The 20,915-nt window shown below is 37.4% G+C and overlaps 1 protein-coding gene across 1 annotated transcript in view; it reads left to right on the forward strand.

Annotated features, from left to right (window-relative positions):
• LOC306875653 (striated muscle preferentially expressed protein kinase-like) overlaps nt 1-19,817 on the forward strand; it is a gene marked incomplete at both ends in the record, with an annotated part of 79,141 nt that extends 59,324 nt beyond the window's left edge. Inside the window, 24 exon segments of the mRNA XM_079426337.1 lie at nt 478-650; nt 735-847; nt 1,602-1,770; nt 2,772-2,871; nt 4,178-4,378; nt 5,160-5,217; nt 5,417-5,494; nt 5,600-5,772; nt 5,886-5,912; nt 6,088-6,240; nt 6,372-6,414; nt 6,589-6,657; nt 6,750-9,375; nt 9,456-9,605; nt 9,810-9,926; nt 10,463-10,630; nt 12,573-12,695; nt 12,998-13,162; nt 14,779-15,562; nt 16,655-16,894; nt 17,566-17,789; nt 17,993-18,068; nt 18,318-18,467; nt 19,571-19,817. Of these exon segments, the coding sequence (XP_079282463.1) occupies nt 478-650; nt 735-847; nt 1,602-1,770; nt 2,772-2,871; nt 4,178-4,378; nt 5,160-5,217; nt 5,417-5,494; nt 5,600-5,772; nt 5,886-5,912; nt 6,088-6,240; nt 6,372-6,414; nt 6,589-6,657; nt 6,750-9,375; nt 9,456-9,605; nt 9,810-9,926; nt 10,463-10,630; nt 12,573-12,695; nt 12,998-13,162; nt 14,779-15,562; nt 16,655-16,894; nt 17,566-17,789; nt 17,993-18,068; nt 18,318-18,467; nt 19,571-19,817 (6,427 nt within the window).
• Nucleotides 19,818-20,915: the final 1,098 nt, after the last annotated feature.

Raw genomic sequence — 20,915 nt, forward strand, 5'->3', positions numbered from 1 at the left:
TTATAATTGCAAGCCTCAAAATACTCAAAAAGTACAATTATAGTAGTGCATATGACTTGTTTGCATTGCTGTAAGTCTTCTGTATCCATACAATAGCTTTGTGTCTTGAACAGAATAAAATAAGTCATTGTTTCATGCCTTTGATCCTTTTCAAGTCATGATTCCAAGGATAACTTTGATTAGATGTGCAGTGCAAGTTTTTCCTATGTTAATAATTCTTTGCTGCTATAATTTAAGACAGCACTGTATTAGTATTCCTCAAATATTTTTGTTAGGGTTTGATCAGAATGCCTAAACAGTTTTCTCAGAGTTCTATCTATTTGCATACTGAATTCCGTTCGGTTTTTTGTTTCTTGCATCTATTAAATTGTATAGTCATATAACCTAAAATATTAACACCATACTTTTGCTTTTGCAAGGACATGAATGTAGTTGAGCAAAAGAAAACTAGTAGTTATTCTGCCTTTATATTTTCAGAGGGTCAGTGACATTGTCTAACAGACCGGGTCTGTTTGAGTTGAGCATGCCTGATGATGACCAGCATACGCTGAAGCTGTGCAAGGTAAAGAACAGTGATGCTGGTCAGCTCACGTGCATCGCCAGCAACAAGTATGGCAGCGACACCTGCACCCTAACCCTGGAAATGGCAGGTATGTTGCTGTGTACAGAAAACAAACTGTATGTGTTTCTGTTATTGCACATAATCTGAGTCTCATTGATTTCTCTGTCTCTAGTGGCGCCAACTTTTGAGACCATCATGGAAGACCTGGATGTGAATGTAGGTGAAACTCCTCGTTTTGCGGTGGTGGTTGAAGGAAAGCCCGTCCCAGACATCCTCTGGTATAAGGTGTGTGTTTTTGTTGTAGTGCATGTACTATATAATTAGACAAATAGTTTTCGAGGATTTATATTCTATTAAATATGGTTTTCTTTTAATAAATCAACATTGTGGCAGTGAAAACCTGTAATACTCAAACTTGCAGCTTGCGAACTTGGAATATTAATAGTAGTGAAAATATAGTTCATTTAATTTGAAAAATGGTTTTGGAAAAACCCAACAAAATAATTTACATTATAAATAATAAACATCGTAAGTACAAAAATACATTTAAAAATATTCCAGAGGGCAACTAGGAGCGCTTGTACTTTACATTTGTTTTAAAAAACCCAATTCTTTGAAGCCAAACATTCTTGCTGTTTCACCATAAGCCTTTCCTGACACTCCTGCTGAGGTAGATGTTTGTTGTTTTCATATCAATTACAGTCACTGAGGGTTTAGTTGAGGGTTCATCTCTTTTCTATTTCCCATGTACTGGCTTTTATTCAGATCTTGAAGTCAAACCATGTCAGCCCCTTTTCCACCTGCTGATCTCTCACTAACACTGCTTGCCTGATAATTCCTTGAGCCATATCCCTGAGAGCAATATCACATTCTGTAAATCATGCTAATATATGCTTTGAATGGTACTGTTGGATATTCCATCTCCTGCCTCAAGGCTTTGCCTTCTATTTAATTCGTCACTATCCTGTTTACCTCAAACATTTTAAATTCAAATCACAACAGTTGGATGGCCACTCAGTGGTTTTTCTCTGATTTTCAGGGAGACACCCTGCTGTCCGAAAGCAGCCATTTCACATTTGTGTATGATGACAATGAATGTTCTCTAGTGGTACTGAACACTCAAGCCGATGACTCAGGAGTTTACACCTGTACTGCTAAGAATCTGGCCGGTTCTGTGTCCTGCAAGGCTGAGCTGACTGTCCACATCGGTAAGTACTTTCACTTTAATGAAGGAAGTTGTGTTTCTAAGCACGTTGACTCACTGCCACCTTACTGCAACCTCGTGTCCAAACAAGGTGAGATGGATAAAGGGATAAATCCAGCACTGTCATGGGGCCAAAGATAACATTTTGTATTCCCTTGTCTTTCTCCAGTTCCAATGAGGTTCTGAATTAAGAGGATATTATTGATTTCCTTAAGATTACGATTATACTGTAAATTTTGTTGCAAGTGACCACTTCCTAAAATATCAGTCAAATATCAAAAAGTCAGAAAATTTTATAATTTATAATGAATAAAGTGAATAAATAAGCTTTCCGTTGATGTATGGTTTGTTAGGATAGGTGCAAAAAAAATCTAAATATTGAGAAAATTGCCTTTAAAATTCTTAGCAATGCATATTACTATCAAAAATTTAGTTTTGATATATTTACAGTAGGAATTTTACAAAATATCCTCATTGAACGTGATCTTTACTTAATGTCCTAATGATTTTTGGCATAAAAGAAAAATCAATCATTTTGACCCATACAATGTATTTTTGGCTATTGCTACAAATATACCCCAAAGACTTAAGACTGGTTTTGTGGTCCAGGGTCACATATATATATATATATTTTAATTATTTGCACAAATGTAAGTGTTTAGCTTTTTCTTTTTAACAATATATATTGTTCTAAAGCAACTTTATAGAAAATAATGTTAACAAAACATACAATCTTACAATAAAGTTTTCAAAACATTTATGTATGTACTGTATGCACATTTGAAAATATGTGAGGATAAAATAAACAATACACATTTATTTTATTTATTCAAATATATTTATTGTGTGTATATTAAAATGGTAGTGAACGTGTATGTGAAATGTTTCATAAAAATGTGAAAATAAGTTTATTAAACCCATAGTGCATGTGTAGCCTGATCAAACAAAACTTGCCAATTCATTGGACTGGCTTTTAGAAATTAACTTTGTAATTTCTGTGTCTAGCTAAAGAGTACAAAGACGACCCCATGGAGGATGAGGCGTCCATCTTAAGAAAGATGCGGAGGCTCACTGATTACTATGACGTCCACAAGGAAATTGGGAGGTGAGTCATCCGCCCGGAGCCTCACTTGGACATGCACCATTTATCTCTAATGATTTCCTCTGTCGGCCTAGAAACTCAAAAAGCCGACTCCATCAGCTCTCGCTGATGACAGATCTCAGGTCTTCTGACTCATCACACACGTCTAAGGTTTAATAAAGCATCAGCTGAAGAGAGGGTTGGCACATTATTGAAAATACACTTTTGGTAGGGAAGTATGCAATTTCAAGCTCCACAATCAAAGAATGATTCAGCCACTTCAGAAAGAGGCCACAAGACCCTTGAAATTTCTCAGGTTGAAAAAAATGGGATCTCTGTGCCAACTTCTGTACTGAGTAGTTACTACCCAGAAGCCCTTAATATAAATATTAAGGCTGTCTGTTTAAAGAAGCATGTTTAGTAATATGGACATTAGTACTTGCATATTTAAGGATTTACTTATCTTCTACAGCCGTGTCTCTGAATGATCTTTGTTTGGGTTATCATATGCAAATATTGATTTAATAATTAATCAATATATAATGCAATTAAATCAACACCTCCAGTCATATGCTCATCATACTCCTCAAACCATGTCAGTTTTGAACCAGGTCAGATTAGCATCAATGCAACTTTGAAACTGTTTAATAGATAAAGACAGTCAAAGCCATATTTTAAAGGGAGGGTTATTTTTTTGACACAATGGTACACTGAGCGCTCGACTGGGCGGAGAGGAGTGCAGCCATTGTGGCGCTGTATCTCTGCTCTGCATGCTGTCGCTCTCTCTGTGCTTTAATTATAATCTTTATGGCCGACTGCCACCGTTCTATTAAGACCTGAACCTGCTGCAAACAGACACATGCTACAGCTCTACACACATAATAGCTCTTTTCCAAAACCTAGTGAGTTGTCTGCTCTAAAAGGATGTTAAGGCATCATAGGTGCACTCTTTGATACCTTGTATCTTTTGGCAACATTCTAACCCTACCCCATTTGCTTACCTTATATTAGCAGTACTTTCTTAGGTAAGTACATGTAAGTACACGTACTGTAAAATAAAGTGCAACCAGTTTTGTTACTGTGAATTGCAATCTATATTCGATTAGACTGGTCATTTTTAAAAGTGAAGAGTCTAATTTCTGTGCTACTAGTAACATGCAATGAAATAGTGACATACACTTCACAATATTTTCAATGGCTGAGTTATGCTATTGCTCCACTGATTATCAGTTAGTTTGCTGTTGACACCTGTTAAAACACCGTTCACTTTTTTTATCCCCAAACAAATGTTCTATTTTCTATGACTGGATGAGAAATGTTCTTTCCTTAGAGGGGCGTTCTCATATGTGAAACGAGTGATTCAGAAAGCAGGAAAGATTGAATATGCAGCCAAGTTCATTTCTGCTCGGGCTAAACGGAAGGCCTCCGCTCTGAGAGAGCTGAACATCCTGTCTCATCTAGACCATGAGAGGATCCTCTACTTTCACGACGCCTTCGAGAAGAAGAATGCTGTTATCATCATTACAGAGCTGTATCCTTTAACATCTCTGAGAGCTTTAAGGATCGCCGACCATAAAAGCAAGTTTAATTAAACAAAGTGAAGTTTTATTTTGAACTCTGTGACATTCAAAGTTTGTCATGATGAACTATCATCTTGTAGTTCATTGTGAGTCAGAAGTACAGATGAAATAGTGCCCTTCTGCGCTGAGAGTTGCTATAGATGCTTGTGTAATCTGTACCCTATATATTCACAGCTGTTTTAGTCATCTGCCTTAGAATCGTTCCGGTGTGTATTGCTTCAGTCCATCTGTGCTTTGACTGTGTCCTTCAGGGCAAAGTCTCCTGGGAAGACACACAAAGAAAGGACATCTTACATAAAACATGCCTTTAAATTGATATAATCACACAGTGGAGTCTAAAAGTCTGGAATTCAAATCAAACTTGAGCAGAAAGTTTTAGGCTTTTGAAAATTTGAAAACACAGAAAAGTGTGTAAAATGAATATGAAATATTGAGGTTCTGCACTATTTCTAGACTGCAAAAGAAAAACAAACCAAATACTAAGACATGTTAATTTTTCAGTTCAACACTGAACTTAAACTGTTATGATTATAATTTGCAAAGAAAAAAAATGTTTTAAATAGATGCATTTTCACTTGTGAACTCAGATTTTTGGACCCCACTGTATAACTGAACCCCACTGATCTCACATCCAATCTGGCACAATCACACTTCCTCTCACACGCTGTAGTGATGATGAGTTGATCACAAGCTTTGCCCCATCACTGTGATTGTCCTTGACAATGTGTAAAGATGCCATGAGGAGCTTCTCGAAAGACTTACAAAGAAATCAACAGTAATGGAGTCAGAGGTGGGTGAACTAGTTTGATCTTTCAAAGTGACCAGAAAAGTTTCAAATGTTTAAGCAGACTATTGTCACATTTGGCTTTTTCATGGGCCATTTCTCTTAGGGAGAGGATAAAGAATGTATTCTTTTCAGAAATTCTGTAGGGACAGGACTAGCAAAAGTGACGTGTGTCCCTATAAACTGTCTGAATTGTTTACTGCAGATCCGATCCAGCGTGAGGCAGCTGTTGGAGGGTATTAGCTATCTTCATCAGCATGACATACTTCATCTAGACATAAAGGTAAATGTTACGTAATTTGCTGTCAATACCATTTACTTCCATAAGTAAGTAATAATCACGGTAAGGAAACGATGTGTTGACTAGACTCCTCTTTTTTCCGCTCAGCCTGATAATATCCTCATGGCAGACCTTAGTAGTGATCAGATCCGTATATGTGATTTTGGAAATGCTGTAAAGTTCACGCCTGATGAGGCACAGTACTGCAAATATGGCACTCCAGAATTTGTCGCCCCAGAGATTGTTAACCAGACACCCGTCTCCAAGGCAACGGACATCTGGTAATGCACCTGGTCCCTCCATCACAAAACAGCTCTTGAACAAATCTGTATGCAGCCTCTAAAGTATCATGAATACATTAGTGCCTCACAATTCAACTTTTTTTTACTTACAGGCCTGTTGGAGTTCTAACATACTTATGGTAGGATTATTTCAATTGTGTCTATTAGAATATTTTTTTATATATAATTTTACATTATATTATGTTAAAGATTAGTGTTATGCAATTGTATAGTATAAAAATATGTTCACTTAGAATGTTAATCACTAATACCAGTATCTTCAGTTCGACTTCATCAAACAACTCTATTTTGCAGTCTCACTGGAGTTTCTCCTTTTGCTGGAGAAAACGACCGCAGTTCTGTTCTCAACATCAGGAACTATAATGTAGCTTTTGAAGAAAGCATGTTTACCGACCTCTGCCATGAAGCTAAGGGATTCGTCATTAAACTGCTGGTGGCTGATAGATTGTAAGTGGAATCTACAGTGCTTATCAGCTGCACCACACTCCTGTTGATAATTTATTGTTGAGAAAATTATTTCTGCTGCTAAGAGCGCTTTGTGTTGACTGGCAATTTGTTTAATGTTGTTTTATCTGCAGGAGACCTGATGCTAATGAATGTCTTCGGCACCCCTGGTTCAAGGTAACGACAGAGTAGAAGAGTAAAGAAATGCTCCTTTAGACCCATGGCTATCCAAATATGTTATTTAAATTAATACAACATCAAGTTAATTGAAGTTTTAAACATTTTAGATCAAAGTATTTAATGGAAAATTTATTTACCGTGATTGTTAAAATACATATTTCATTATTTTAGACCCTGAATAAGGGTAAGAGCATCAGCACAGAGTCCCTCAAAAAGTTTATGTCCAGAAGAAAATGGCAGGTAAGATAATGTTAGCGACTTTTGTTCAGTGCTTAAAACATTATAGATTATTTTAGTATGTCTTTGTAACAATGCTCACATATCTCTTTTAGCGATCTCTTATCAGCTATAAATCTAAGATGGTGATGAGGTCTATACCCGAGTTACTGGATGACTCCTCCAGCCACATTTCCATTGCTGTTCCACGACATCTTCAACAAGGCTCTCCACCACCTTCATCATCTTCAGATTCGGATGAAGACATTGATGAGCTGCCTTTTATCCCAATGCCCATAAACATGGAATTCTCAGGTTCTAGAATGTCACTGACTGAAATTGTAGAGGACGATGGAATGACAGGTAGACCGAATGGAAATGCTGAGAGGCCTGCTTCAAGCCATCAGAAGTCAGAGCCCATGGAAGTGGAGATGTCACAGAAAGAGCGTGGAGATGCAGCTGCAAAGGGTAGAGCCAGGAAGAGGTCAACACAAGATGATGAAAAAGGCTCATCTGATGAAGAGCCAGCAGAATTGGCCAAACGAGCAGAACACGCAAAGAGACCAATGCGCAGAGGTTCAAGCATGGAGTCAGATGAGCCAGAGGGAGCACGTCGCAGAGGAGAGTTACGCAGAGGGAGCTCGGCTGACAGTGCCCTACAGCTCCTCATCAAACCAGAGGAGGGCACAGAAGAAAGCTCTACCGATGGAAGTAGAATTCTTCAAAAGTCAGTATCTATGGAGCTTCCAAGGAGGAGCCCAAGTCCAGGAGCTGCAAAGTTGAGCCAGGAAGACTATGCCCTGAAATTGGAACTAATGAGGCAGAGACTTCTCAGGGGTGGCTCTGTAGACAACAAGATGAGTGGATTACGAGGCCCATTGCTGGAGACATTAGGTATGGGGGATGAGAAGCACTATGTGCGGGGGTCTCGCCTTGGTAACCCTCCGCTTGTTAGAGCGGCATCCAGCGAGTCTCCTAGAGATGATCTCCCAAAGACCAAGATACTCCGCAAGAGTGCTTCCTTCAGCCAGGGTGATTCAGAGCCCATGCCCCTGCACCGACGGATGGGAGCACCTCTAGAGATCCCACTGGCACAAATAGAAGAGAGACGACTGCAGGAAGCTGTATCTATGTCTGCTCTCACAGAACCACTCAAGGATTCTCGCCCCATCACCCCAAAAATTAATACGCCAGAACCAGAGAGACGTGAGGAAGAGAAAACTGAGGAAATAGAGTCAGCTGTCTACAAGGACAATAAATCCGAGGAAGTGATTGTTTTGTCAAAAACTAATGCAGATGAATCCAGAAGTGTTGATCAGAAATCTTGGGAGACTGATGTACAAAAGAAGGACCAGAGCAAGTTAGAGGAGCCCAGTGAAAAGTCTCAAAAAGTGGATGAAATTAAGCTTAAGACTCCCATAGTAGAGGAAACAATTGAGGAAGAGGAAGAAAGAGAGGATAAAGAACCAGAGAAAGAAGTGGAACCTACTGCTCCAGAGATTGAGGTTAAAGAAGTTGAGGATGAGGTTAAAGAAGTTGAGGATGATGTAAAGGCATCACCAAAGTCTCCAGAGTTCACCATTACCACTAGCTCAATCATGGTGACCCCAATAGCTGCCCCAGCTCCCAGTCCCCAGAGTGTCATCTCAACCTATGTGACTCCATCACTCCCTGCACGTACAATGCTCCCAGATGGTAGAGTGTCTGCATATGCTAGTATCATGCAGACCATCATGGTACCATTGGTCCAGGCATCTAGCCAACCTGATCTTGTTCCTGTTCCTGCACCAACAACCAGCCCACCATCAGTTCCAGTCTATGCACCCATTTCCAGACACATCTCTGAACCAACCCTTGTGTCAACAACTTCATCCAAACCAGACCTTCTACAAACCACTGAACATCCTGCAGTCTTTTCTCGGGTTGCCTCAACAGAACATCCTCCTAAAGAGCCAAGTCCTCCTAAGACTCCCACTAAGCGAGAGCCGTCTCCTGGAAGCAACATTCAGGACCTTTCATCTGAGGAGGTCTTTGAAGCTCGCTTCAAAAAGCGTGAGTCCTCTCTAACTCGTAGTCTTAAACGCTTCTCATTCCAGAAGACTGAAGAAAAGCCTTTCACCGTTGCTCCAGAAACTCCAGAAGAAATGTATCGCCCACGGCCAATTGGTGTACCTTTAGAATTTGTACCAAGAAGGTTGGAGGAGAAGTCCAAGTCAGTTCAGGATCTTCGTGAGGCGGAGAAGGACCCTGGGTTCATGAGGAGACTCTCAATGCGCTTGAAAAGGACCCCATCAGTAGAGAGGCAGGAGGAGAAGTTCAAAGAAGAGGAAGCTTCAGCACCCAGACGTCGTCTGTCCTGGGCACTGGGACGGAGGGGATCCCAAGAAAAGAAAGAGATTGAGATGGTGAGATTGGATGGAGGTCCTGAGCCTCCCCCAGAGCCTGAGTCCAAAGCACCCTCAGAGTCACCTATCCTTGCCATGCGCAAGAAGATCGGCAGTACCATGGCAAGCCTATCCACAAGGATTAGGAGCCACTCTGAGGACAGGAAAGACGATAATGAAAGCAAGATGGAGAAGAGGACACCTATATTTACAAAACTGCGTCGTTCCACCTCAGAAGGTGGCAGTCTGAAGAGGATGGGTGTCCCACAGAATCAACTGGCTGCGCAATCAGGAAAAGGGACCTCATCAGAATCGCTCGATTCCATGTCAAGCATCCAATCAGAATCAGCTGTTAAAAGTATGCAAATTTTTTGGGGGGGTTAATGCTCTTAATTTGACATTCCTTCTTGTTGTTAAAAGGCCGTAATTTTTTTCCAGGTGCAGGAATTGAGCACAGATCACGATGGGACCGCTGGGGGTTGACGAGGGGAAAAAGAGACAAGACAGTTTCCCAACCAGACATCCCAGCTTCCATTGCCAGGGAGAATGGCTCTCTCCGCTCTCGCCAGTACACACGTCTAACATCTGGTATTGCACATCTCATTTTATGCATTTCACAGTAGCTTGTGCACAAAAGGAGACACCTATTTGATTACATCCGCTCTTGTTATAAAGATTTACATGTATCATCAATGAATCAATTATGCATATGGACTTGCTTTGGCACAGCTGTGGGAGATAAATCGTAGTGCCTGTCTCACTAATCTTTTCACTGATTCTCTCAACAATTAGACTTCCCTCCTGTGTTCCATATCAAACTAAGGGACCACGTCCTCTTGGAGGGAGATCCCGTCACTCTCAGCTGCCTCCCTGCTGGCAGTCCTCACCCACGCATCTCATGGATGAAAGGTCTGATTCAAATTGTAATATAAGCTTCTATGGGACTTAAGATATGACCTAAATTGAGTGCAATATCCTTAACTGAATATAAAATAACTTTGCAATAATTGTTAGTGTATTATCTCAGTGCAGTAGAGATTTTGTTGCCTATATTGGCTTCATGTTGTATCTGTAGAAATGAGTTCTTTCACATTATACTGTCTCAATATGGAGTACTTTGAGAGTAAATAAAAAATTATTAAACACATATATTTCTTGGTATATTGTTCTTTAAGAGTATCTGTGCTGCACTAAACCATAAATTCTAGATGCATTAATAGCAATTGTGCTGACATAAGCAAACCTATTTATTTTTTGGCTATATATAGAAGGATCTCTTTTCACCTCAAAGTAAATGTCACCTCAATGTAACAACACCAAAGTCAAAGTCTAAAATGTCAACATTAACATTAGAGCACACCAGGTTGTGGATTTGAGATTATGATTTTGGAAAAAGTTAAAGTTCCCAACTAACATTCTTGCTTTTCAAATTTGTGTATTCTCAGATAAGAAGCCACTTGAGATTGACCCAAGGATGAACATGATCTCCTGCCCTGACGGGAGACAGCTGCTGATGATTATGAAGACCACCAAGAAGGATGCAGGGCTTTATGAATGTGTGGCTTCGAATGCACTGGCCTCTGTCACCAGTTCATGCGTCGTGTCCCTTGCGCGTAAGTTTGAGACAAGAATGATCAGAAAGAAAGCTAATGAGGAAGTAAAAGTCTGGCTAATTAGGAAGGAGAATAGATTGAATAAATGAGAAATAGTTTGAGAAAACAAAACGGAAGGAAAATTTTGACTTTGAAGACTTTCAGATATTATCCACAGAAATTAAATATTCTGCTTTGGAAAGTGTTTATGTATAAATTGCAGCAATGCATAATAGAACATTTCATAAACAAGAATGACTTGAACAAGAAAGTAACTTGATGTGTCACTGAAAATGAATGAAATTTCATTGAAAATGAGATCTGGTCATTTTCAATGTTTTTGAAAATTACCAGATTTTTCGTAATTTTTTTGTTGCAGAGAAGTGCTGTCATTGTTAAAACCCCCTAAGGAGAAAAAAAGACGTGAAGTGCTACAATGCAGTGATCCAGAATTTCTCAGAAAAGTAAAGGCTAGAACAGAGATGAAAGTGGGACACAGTGAAAGAACAGTTCAATTTATTTTTTAAGAGTTAGTGCATAACTCATCACAGCAAGACTCAGGAAGGAGCTCTTTTAGCCTTGAGAACAGAAATGACATTCTGACATATTCTGCTCATGGCTTTCTAACATCGTGAGCAGGCTAATGCACTGCTTATCATTGTATAAATTGTATTTTCTCCTAGAACAGCAGGCCATAAATTATTCACTCCTTTTTGTGGTTCACAAAGCTGATTAATATGGAAAGGTGCAGAGGTAGCAGAGGTGTGAATATTATGTAGTTGCCCTATCTGAGACAGTTAGGTTAAATTTTGTTTTATTTATTCTTTCTTTCTTACATTAATGTCTGAAATGTGGATATTATAATAATATCCCTTTACCTGCAAAGTTTCCATGGTCAAGGAAAAATGTGAAAAACCATGTGACTTTCTATAGCAAATATAAAGTTTCTGTTTATGTTCAGCTCTATAATGTTTAATCAGCTATCCTTTGTGAGTTCAGTTTCTATACAATTTGCACTAAAGTCAGTAACATACACTTACCTTTCAAAAGTTTTGGGGATGGTAAGATTTTTTCCAGGTTTTTGAAATAAGTCTCTTATGATCAATAATACAGTAAAAAAGTAACATTGTGGAACATTGTTACAATAAAAAAACTGTTTTGTATTTGATTATGTTTTAAAGTGTAATTTATTCTTTTGATTGTGTGATTGGCAAAGCTGAATTTTCAGCAGCCATTACTCCAGTTTTCAGTGTCACATGATCCTTCAGAAATCATTCTAATATGCTGTTTTGGCATTTGTGACCCTGGACCACAAATCCAGTGTCAATTCTTACATCATCTGAAAGCTGAATAAATAAGCTTTCCATTGATGTATGGTTTGTTAGGATCAGACAATATTTGGGCGAGATACAACTATTTGAACATATGGAATCTGAGGGTGCAGAAAAATAAAATATTGAGAAAATTGCCTTTAAAGTTGTGCAAATGAAGTTCTTAGAAATGCATATCACTAATCAAAAATGAAGTTTTGATACATTTATGGTAAGAAATTTACAAAATATCTTCATGGAACATTTACTTTACTTAATATCCTAATGATTTTTGGCATTCAAATTTTTTTATAATTTTGACCAATACAATGTATTTTTGGCAACTGCTACAGATATACCCCTGCGACTTAAGACTGGTTTTGTGCCCCAAGGTCATATTTAAGAAACATTATTATCATATATATTTTATCATAGATCATGTATTTAAAATTGATGTAACTTTTTGTAACTTTCTAAATTTATTTAATATCTCTTTTGATAAGTTTAATATGTAATTGCTAAATAAATAAATAAAGTATTAAATAACATGTATTTACCCTAATCTTTTGAACGGCTTATCAAAAGACATATCAACCAAGAGAATGTCTAATAGACAAACATAAAAGACATAAACACTAAATATTGTTTTGTAGGTCTGCCTAATAGTCCTGGGACTCCTGAGGTGCCTCAGAAGTATAAAAACACTGCTCTGGTGGTATGGAGACCCTCAGACACCACGGCACCATGCACCTACTCTCTGGAGAGGAAGACAGAGGGTTAGTGGACAGCATTCATCGTTTATCTTTCTTTAACTGACTGAATTTAAAGTATATTGTTGAAAAGATTGTCATCTGCTTTCCAATTTTATTTAAAAGCAAAAAATTTATGTTTTATAATGGTCTTGATTTTCCTAAATTGCCTATATTTTCTTACTCTATGTTTTGTCCAAATGTTAAAAAAAAATGTGGAGGAAAGAAAGTTATAATTTTTTCAGCTCTACTGCTCTCTTTTGGAAAGGATGGGTGTTGCAACCAATTCTTATTCTTTACAAGTAACAGTGTAATATTTATTTTCCTAGGTGAGACTAACTGGCTGATAGTAGCCACAGGTGTGGCTGACTGTTACTACAATGTCACGGACCTTCCAACTGGTGCCGCATACAGGTTCAGAGTGGCCTGCGTGAACAAGGCCGGCCAGGGACCTTACAGCAATCTGTCTGAAAAAATCGTCCTGGACTCAACAGGTGCACACAAGCTTTTACCTACATAAGTGGTTCTCAATAATTTACTAAACAAAGCCATGTTTATTTTTGCTGCAGGTGTACCCATATTTAATGCATTTTTGGGTCATAGATTCTTTTACCTTTTTCATGTTCTTTGAAGACAAATGGCATGTCACAAAAACTGGCAAATGACAGTGAATTTAATCCAAAATACAGTTTTATATAATATGAATATATTTAATATATTAATATAATATAATACCATTCAAAAAATGTTGAATCATTTTTGTTTTTTTGAGCAAGGTCTGTTTATGTAAGATTTTATAATATGCAAAAAATAACAAAATTACACCGACATATCCCAACCCCTTACTCATCTGACATAAAGTATAAATTACATTGTACAAAGAAGACAGGAGGAAAAGAGAAAACAAAAACAAAGAAAAAACACAATTATACATATTTTGGGATTGTATTCCCAACTTGTATTTTTCAACAAATGACAAGAAAGGTTGTCAGATTGCATAGAATTTCTGGGAAGACCCTTGAAGAGAATATCTTATTTTTTCCAGCTTAAAACACTGCATGATCTCTCTAATCCAGTGGAGGAAAGTAGGGGGAAAGGGGTCTTTCCATTTAAGCAATATTAACCTTCTGGCAAGTAGTGTGCAAAAGGCTAACATTTTACAATTATATCTACTTAAGCGCATGTTTTGTGCTGTAACACCAAATATAGCAATGAAAGGAGATGGGTCTATTGGCAAACCCATTATTTCAGAAAGATGTATTAAAAATCTATTTCAAAAATGTTATACGAACTCGGGCATGTCCAGAACATATGTCAGAGGCTTGCAGGAGCCTGCTTACATCTGTCACAAATAGGGTCTAGCTCAGGTCGGAATTGAGACCAGTGGAGCCGGTGTACTACCTTGAATTGCACAACCACATGTCGTGGACATACTGATGATGAATAGATCTGTTTAATAATTTTCTGCCAAATTGTGAATGTTTTTTTTAAATTAATATTAATACATTTATTCAGCAGGCGCACATTAAATTGATCAAAAGTGACAGTAACAACAGCATATTAGAATGATTTCTGAAGGATCATGTGACAATGAAGACTGGAGTAGTGGCTGCTTAAAATTCAGCTTTCCTATCACAGTAATAAATTACATTTGAAAATATATTAAAATAGAAAATTGTGTAACACTTTATTTTAAGGTGTCCTTGTTACACATTACATGTACTTAATATTATAATAACAATAAATTATGCATAATTACATGCAAGTAACCCTAAGCCAAACCCTAATCTTAACCCTAACCATATAGTAAGTGCATGTAGTCAATTAAAATTACTCAGTACTTACATGCATAATTACATTGTAACAAGGACACCTTAAAATAAAGCGTAACCAAAAATGATCTTAAATGACAATATTTCATAATATTACTGTTTTTACTGTATTTTTGATCAAATAAATGCCACCTTGGCAAGCATATGATACCTCATTCAAAAATCCACTTCGAACTTTGTACCCACTTCAAACTTTTTAACAGTAATGTAATATAATTTTGAGTGGAACTTATGCATCTATGCATCTTCGTTTTTCAAATTCAAACTCCTTTCAACAGCACCCCAAAAGTCCAGTGGAACAGTTGTTGTCAAAACGCTTTCGTCAGCTCCGGCTCCTGCGCCGTCAGTGGTAACATCTACCATGACTCTACCTCCAATGAAGCCTGCTGCCGTTAAACAGGCTGCAGCACCACCTGCGACTTCAGCGCCCTCTACAGTCCAGCCGGTAAAGCCTGTGTCTCCTCCTGCTGCACCTGCATCAGCTACGACACCTTCCCCTGCTGCCCTTCCCCCGAGTCATCGTACTGTGCCTGATATCCGAACTCCATCCCCTAGTGCTCCTACCCCAGCTAAAGCTAAGTCTACTCTCAACGTCACTATGGCCAAACCCTCCCCAGCATCCCCTGCAGCTCAAACTCCTCCTGCCAAACCCTCACCACCTGTCGTTCTGCCCAAACCTCAGACCCCTGTGAATGTGGTCTCCCCTCCATCTCAAACTCCTCCGGTGTCCCCGCCCCCTCTGGTCTCCCCTCCGCCTGCTATCGGCAAGCCTATCTCCTCAGTGCCCATGTATGTCCCGACCACCACCACAGCACATGTGACCCCAGTCACCCCAAACACGCCTTCTCCTGCTCTGTCACCACCAGTGGTGTTAGTTACAAGTCTGAGTCCCGTAGGGGAGGGTACTGGCACACCCAGTCGTATGACTCCAAGTGGAAGAGCCACTCCTTCTGGACGCATCACTCCTACAGGGCGCAGGACCCCTATAGGAAAACCTGGAGACTTGACCCTAAGGCAGGGAGTCCCACAGAAACCGTACACATTCATGGATGAGAAAGCAAGGTAAAGTGCAGTGACTGATCTTTTTATAGTACCTTATAGCAGTGTCACAATAGAACATATTTATAGCTGTTTATCAAATCAACATCAAGTAATAAAATCAAAACAACACCAAATACAAAAGAAGCTGTAATCCATATGATATCATAACATGATAAACACTATACTAGAACAATACAATTTTAAAATAATTTGCTACTATCATAATGTAAATCAGCTTTTGATGTAATTACTGTTCCAAGTTGTTGAGCGTGTTTTATTTTGTTAACTGTTTTCATGATGCATATTAATTTATTTATTAATTATAGTTGTATATTAATATTATTATATTATTATTTTAATATTTGTGTTTATTTATTTGATTGCTTATTTTTTTACTTTGTTTATTTTTACATAATTTTATTTATTTTATTTTATTTTGTTAAATGTTTTCATGATGCCTATTAATTTATTTCATTTATTTGTTTGTTTTTTATTATTTTTATTTATTTTTATTTTTAGGCATGCCTATTTTATTTTATTAGTTTTTAATTGTATTTTTATAGTTGTATTATTTTCATTGATTTGTTTTGTTTGTTTATTTATTGTTTTGTTACTTTTATTTATTTATATTTAATTTAATTTACAAAAATGCATATTTTATTTTATTATTCCTATAGTTGTATATTAATATTATTATTTGAATATTTGTTTATTTATTTGATTGCTTTTTTTTAACTTTGTTTATTTTTACATAATTGTAATTATTTGTTTTTATTTTATTAATTAATTAATTAATTTATTTTTTATCAGTGGCTTTAAGCAACATAAGACCAACCAAAGTGTGGATAACACGGTAGTTAACAACTATTTTATACAGTGCCTTTGGCCTTAAAAATACACTGTTTTGTACACTTAAGCCGCATTTAAAAATGTATTAATGTTTTTGGACTTTAGTACAGAATATCAAGTGAGATTTATTTATTTAAGGAAATATCAACACTTTTCAAGCAAATAAAATAACAAAAATATTTTTTTCCTTATTATTATAAGACAAATAAATTGATAATACTGAACTTGACAGCCATTGATCCCCTTGTATTTTCTTCACCACAGAGGTCGTTTTGGTGTGATCAGAGAGTGTCGGGAAAACGCCACCGGTAACCTGTACATGGCCAAGATTGTGCCGTATGAGCCTGAGAGCAAGCAGGCCGTGTTACAGGAGTACGACATACTGAAGTCCCTCCACCATGAGAAGGTCATGGCTCTGCATGAGGCCTACGTCACCCCACGCTACCTAGTGCTCATCTCTGAGTGCTGCTCAGGGAAAGAGCTGCTCTATAGTCTGATTGACAGGTCAGAGACTGCTGAGTACTTGTCTATGTCCTTAAATCGTCGCTTCTCAATCCTTCCCTGACACTGCTTTGCATTGTGTGGTACTACACAAACACTTGACTTGATTGTGGCTGCAGTATGGGGTATTTGTATTGTAATTTTGAACGGAGATATAAGAAGTACTATAAAATTAATCTTGATTTAAACTATAGGAACTGTGTCAGAATTGTAATCAAGCCAAATAAATCACTTGATTTACTTAAAGGAATAGTTCACCCAAAAATGAAAATTCTGTCTCTCTATTACTCGCCCTCAAGTTGTTACACAAGTTGTTCCAAACCTGTATGAATTTCTTTCTTTTGCTTAACACAAAGGGGGATATTTTGAAGAATGTTTAACCAAACCGTTTCTGGTCCCCATTGACTTCCATAATAGTCCATAATAGATTTTTCCATTCTATGGAAGTCAGTGGGGACCATGTTACCCACGTTCTTCAAAATATCTTCTTTTGTATGAATAAATGATGACAGAAATTAAATTTGTGGGTGAACTATCCCTTCAGAAAAAAAAAAAAATTAAATAATCATTATTTTTTAAATATTATTTTAAGGTTCTCCAACAGCATGAAGTTTATGAAATATACCTCTTGTTACAATGTTCTTCTTACATGTATAATTTATCTCGTTTTCTAGGTTCCGATACTCAGAGGACGACGTGGTGGCGTATATCGTACAGATACTTCAGGGTCTGGACTACTTGCACAGCCGGAGAATCCTGCATCTGGATATCAAACCAGACAATATCATTGTCACTTACATGAATGTTGTTAAGATTATTGATTTTGGTACTGCACAGACCTTCAATCCACTGTTCCTGAAGCAGTTCTCCCCACCCATTGGAACACTGGATTATATGTGTAAGACAGTTTCTTTTAAAATATATTGTTTCTTATAAATCCCAGAGCTTTTTAGGTAAAACATTGTATTTTATTTCTTCGTGAGATATTCCTATGGTATACCATTCCCTCTCATTTAATATTTGAGTTATGTATTCATTATAAGTAATTGCACATTTCTTCACACTTGCTAATGTGTTTTAATCTCTGCTGATTACTGGAAGCTCCTGAGATGTTGAAAGGAGATGTGGTGGGACCACCGGCTGATATCTGGAGCATTGGCATATTGACTTATATCATGTGAGTGTTGTCCACTGCAGCTCTGTCTTTGAAAGGAAATGGGGTCTGTTTTGATTTCGTGTTGACTTTTAAATGTCCAGTTTTCTATTTTATGTCAGTGGGAGCATTTGTTTGTTGTCTCGTGCGTTTTGTCTTCGCATTCCAGAAGCTCTCTGGAGCTTGTGAGCTGTCAGTGGCTGTGATTATGTTTGACATGAACGCTATTCTAGTGTGTAACTCGAAGCTTTTGTCATGCCGTACACCATTCAGGCTCAGCGGGAGACTGCCGTTTACAGAGAATGACCCTGCTGAGACAGAGGCCAGAATTCAGGCAGCCAAGTTTGACCTCAGTAAGCTCTACCAAAATGTGTCCCAAAGTGCCTCTCTGTTCCTCAAGAAGATCCTGTGCAGCTACCCTTGGTGAGTAAAACAGTGCTTTAAGAAATATTCATCTGGGCTATATGGGTACATTTTAAGAAACCTGACAAGACCATGTCTGCGTCACATTTAATCAGAAATCAAAAGGAAGACATTTTATGTTGTGTAGTGGAAAGAAGCTTTTTAATTTAAAATATTAAAGTAATTTAAATTAAAAAGCTTCTTTCCACTACACAACATAAAATGTCTTCCTTTTGATTGTACGAGCATCATTGTAGTGTTGTCTACTAAATTTCATACTCAATTTAATTAAAAAAACAAAAACAAAAAAAAACGTTATCACCATATTTTTATTAGAAAAAAGTGGGAAAAAAAACGTATAACTGCAGGTGAGGATCTAACTGGAATGAGACCGGATTGATCTTCTATTGTATGAGTATATAATAACAGAAATTTCTTTAATATATATATATATATATATTTAAAAAACAATATTTTAATTTTATATATATATATATATATATATATATATATTTAAAAAACAATATTTTAATTTTATATATATATATATATATATATATATATATATATATATATACATATATATATATATATATATATATATATATATATATATATATACTGTATTTCAGATACAAAAATCAAGAAGACCGCAATCTAATCCATCATTTGATGCAAAAAATGTCATGTCAATGTGTCATATATATACTGTATATATATATATATATATATATATATATATATATATATAAAATGCCACAAAAATGTATATATATATTTTTTACAGTCATGCTGACAAAAACATATTTGCATTTTTAAATATTTAGTAGTCTTAGTTGTACTTATTTTTAAAAACTGATTTCAGAAAAAAAATGATTGTATAAAATGATAAATTATTTTACAACTGTAATTAGGATCTAATTAGAATCATCATAATCATCATTGATAATTATGGTAATTTCTAAAAGACACGTTTTTTATTATAATTATGTTTTAAAATGTATTATTCATTCATTATAATTATTCTGCTTGGTGTAGTGCTTGTGGCACCTTTTACATTGTAGTCATCTAGCATTCAGTATGGGCTGGATCTGAACTGACTCATGTACTTCGGTGTGTTTCAGGGCCCGTCCTACAATTAAGGACTGCTTTAACAACTCCTGGCTGCAGGACGCTTATCTAATGAGACTGCGCAGACAGACTCTCACGTTTACCACCACACGCCTCAAGGAGTTCCTGGAGCAGCAGCAGCAGGTCAAGGCCGAGGTGGCAACAAAGCACAAAGTCCTTCTACGTTCCTACCAGAGCACCCCACAAACCCCACCCACCCCCTCAACACCCGGCACCCCTGCAGCACCCATCTCTCAGTGAGCTCCAGCACAGGACCTCCTCCAGAGAGATGAGAGACGGCTCCGGGGTTCTCCAGGATAAAGGACAGAGAGAGACACAGCCTCAGGACATCCCAACCCCTCTAAGCTACCCTTGGTGGGCCCTTGAGGGGCCGGTTAACGTGTGGTGTGTGTTAGCAGATCAAGCACAGGATATTTTGGCCTCGACACCTGGGGTCAGTTCTGAGACGAGAAACACACACACACAAAACCTCTCGTCCAAAAGCATAATGGATTTCAGTGCATTTACCTCCGTTAGCCAGCATGCACAGTGCAGTTGTGTTTTTGTCCAGGAAGATGTCCTTACTTTAAGCTCTCTCGTCCAACACTTTTTTTCTTATGACTTTTTGACAAACCTATTTTAGCATTGGATTTCTAGCGAATGGTCAGGAACTTTGGACATGTCGTGGTTGAGTAGAGTGACACTATTTCATATACAAAAATCAAGAAGACAGCGATCTAGTCCATCACTTGACGCAAAAAATATCATGTCAATGTGTATTTTTTTGTGGTGTCTTCCAATTATGAACCAGGACCTTGAGATTTGTGGAAAATGGTGTAAAATTTGTGGAATATTGATCTTTTTTTGAACTAGTTTTTATGGCATAAGTAATACTTTTATTACTGCTAGTTGTTATACTGTAGTGATTATCAATATATATGAAAAGCGTTGACTGAAATCATGTTGAAATCATCAGACAAGATGCTTTTTGTCTAAAGTGAAATGATTTTATTGTAATATCGAAAGGCCTCACAGCTTTAGGGGGTGAGTGGCTTTTTGCAAGAATTCCCATTGCATTGAAGCACATACGGTTTGGCTTTCCCTGAGACCTAACAAATTCAACTTTTGATATGTTGCAGTCTTTGTGTTTAACACCAGGAATGTATTGTATATTGCAGATTTCAGTGCATACTGTAGCATACGCATGCATACCAATTCCACTTCATAGCGTATGGTTTTCAGAGAAAACTGTGAACACAAGAGAATGGTGTAACGGCTAAAGTTGTAGAGATCAGCTGGTTCATGATGTACCTGGAAAATACCTAGTGATCAATGAATGGAATGGAAATGTCTCATAAA

Source organism: Barbus barbus (genome assembly GCF_936440315.1).
Source record: "Barbus barbus genome assembly, chromosome: 10".
Classification (NCBI taxonomy): Eukaryota; Metazoa; Chordata; class Actinopteri; order Cypriniformes; family Cyprinidae; genus Barbus; species Barbus barbus.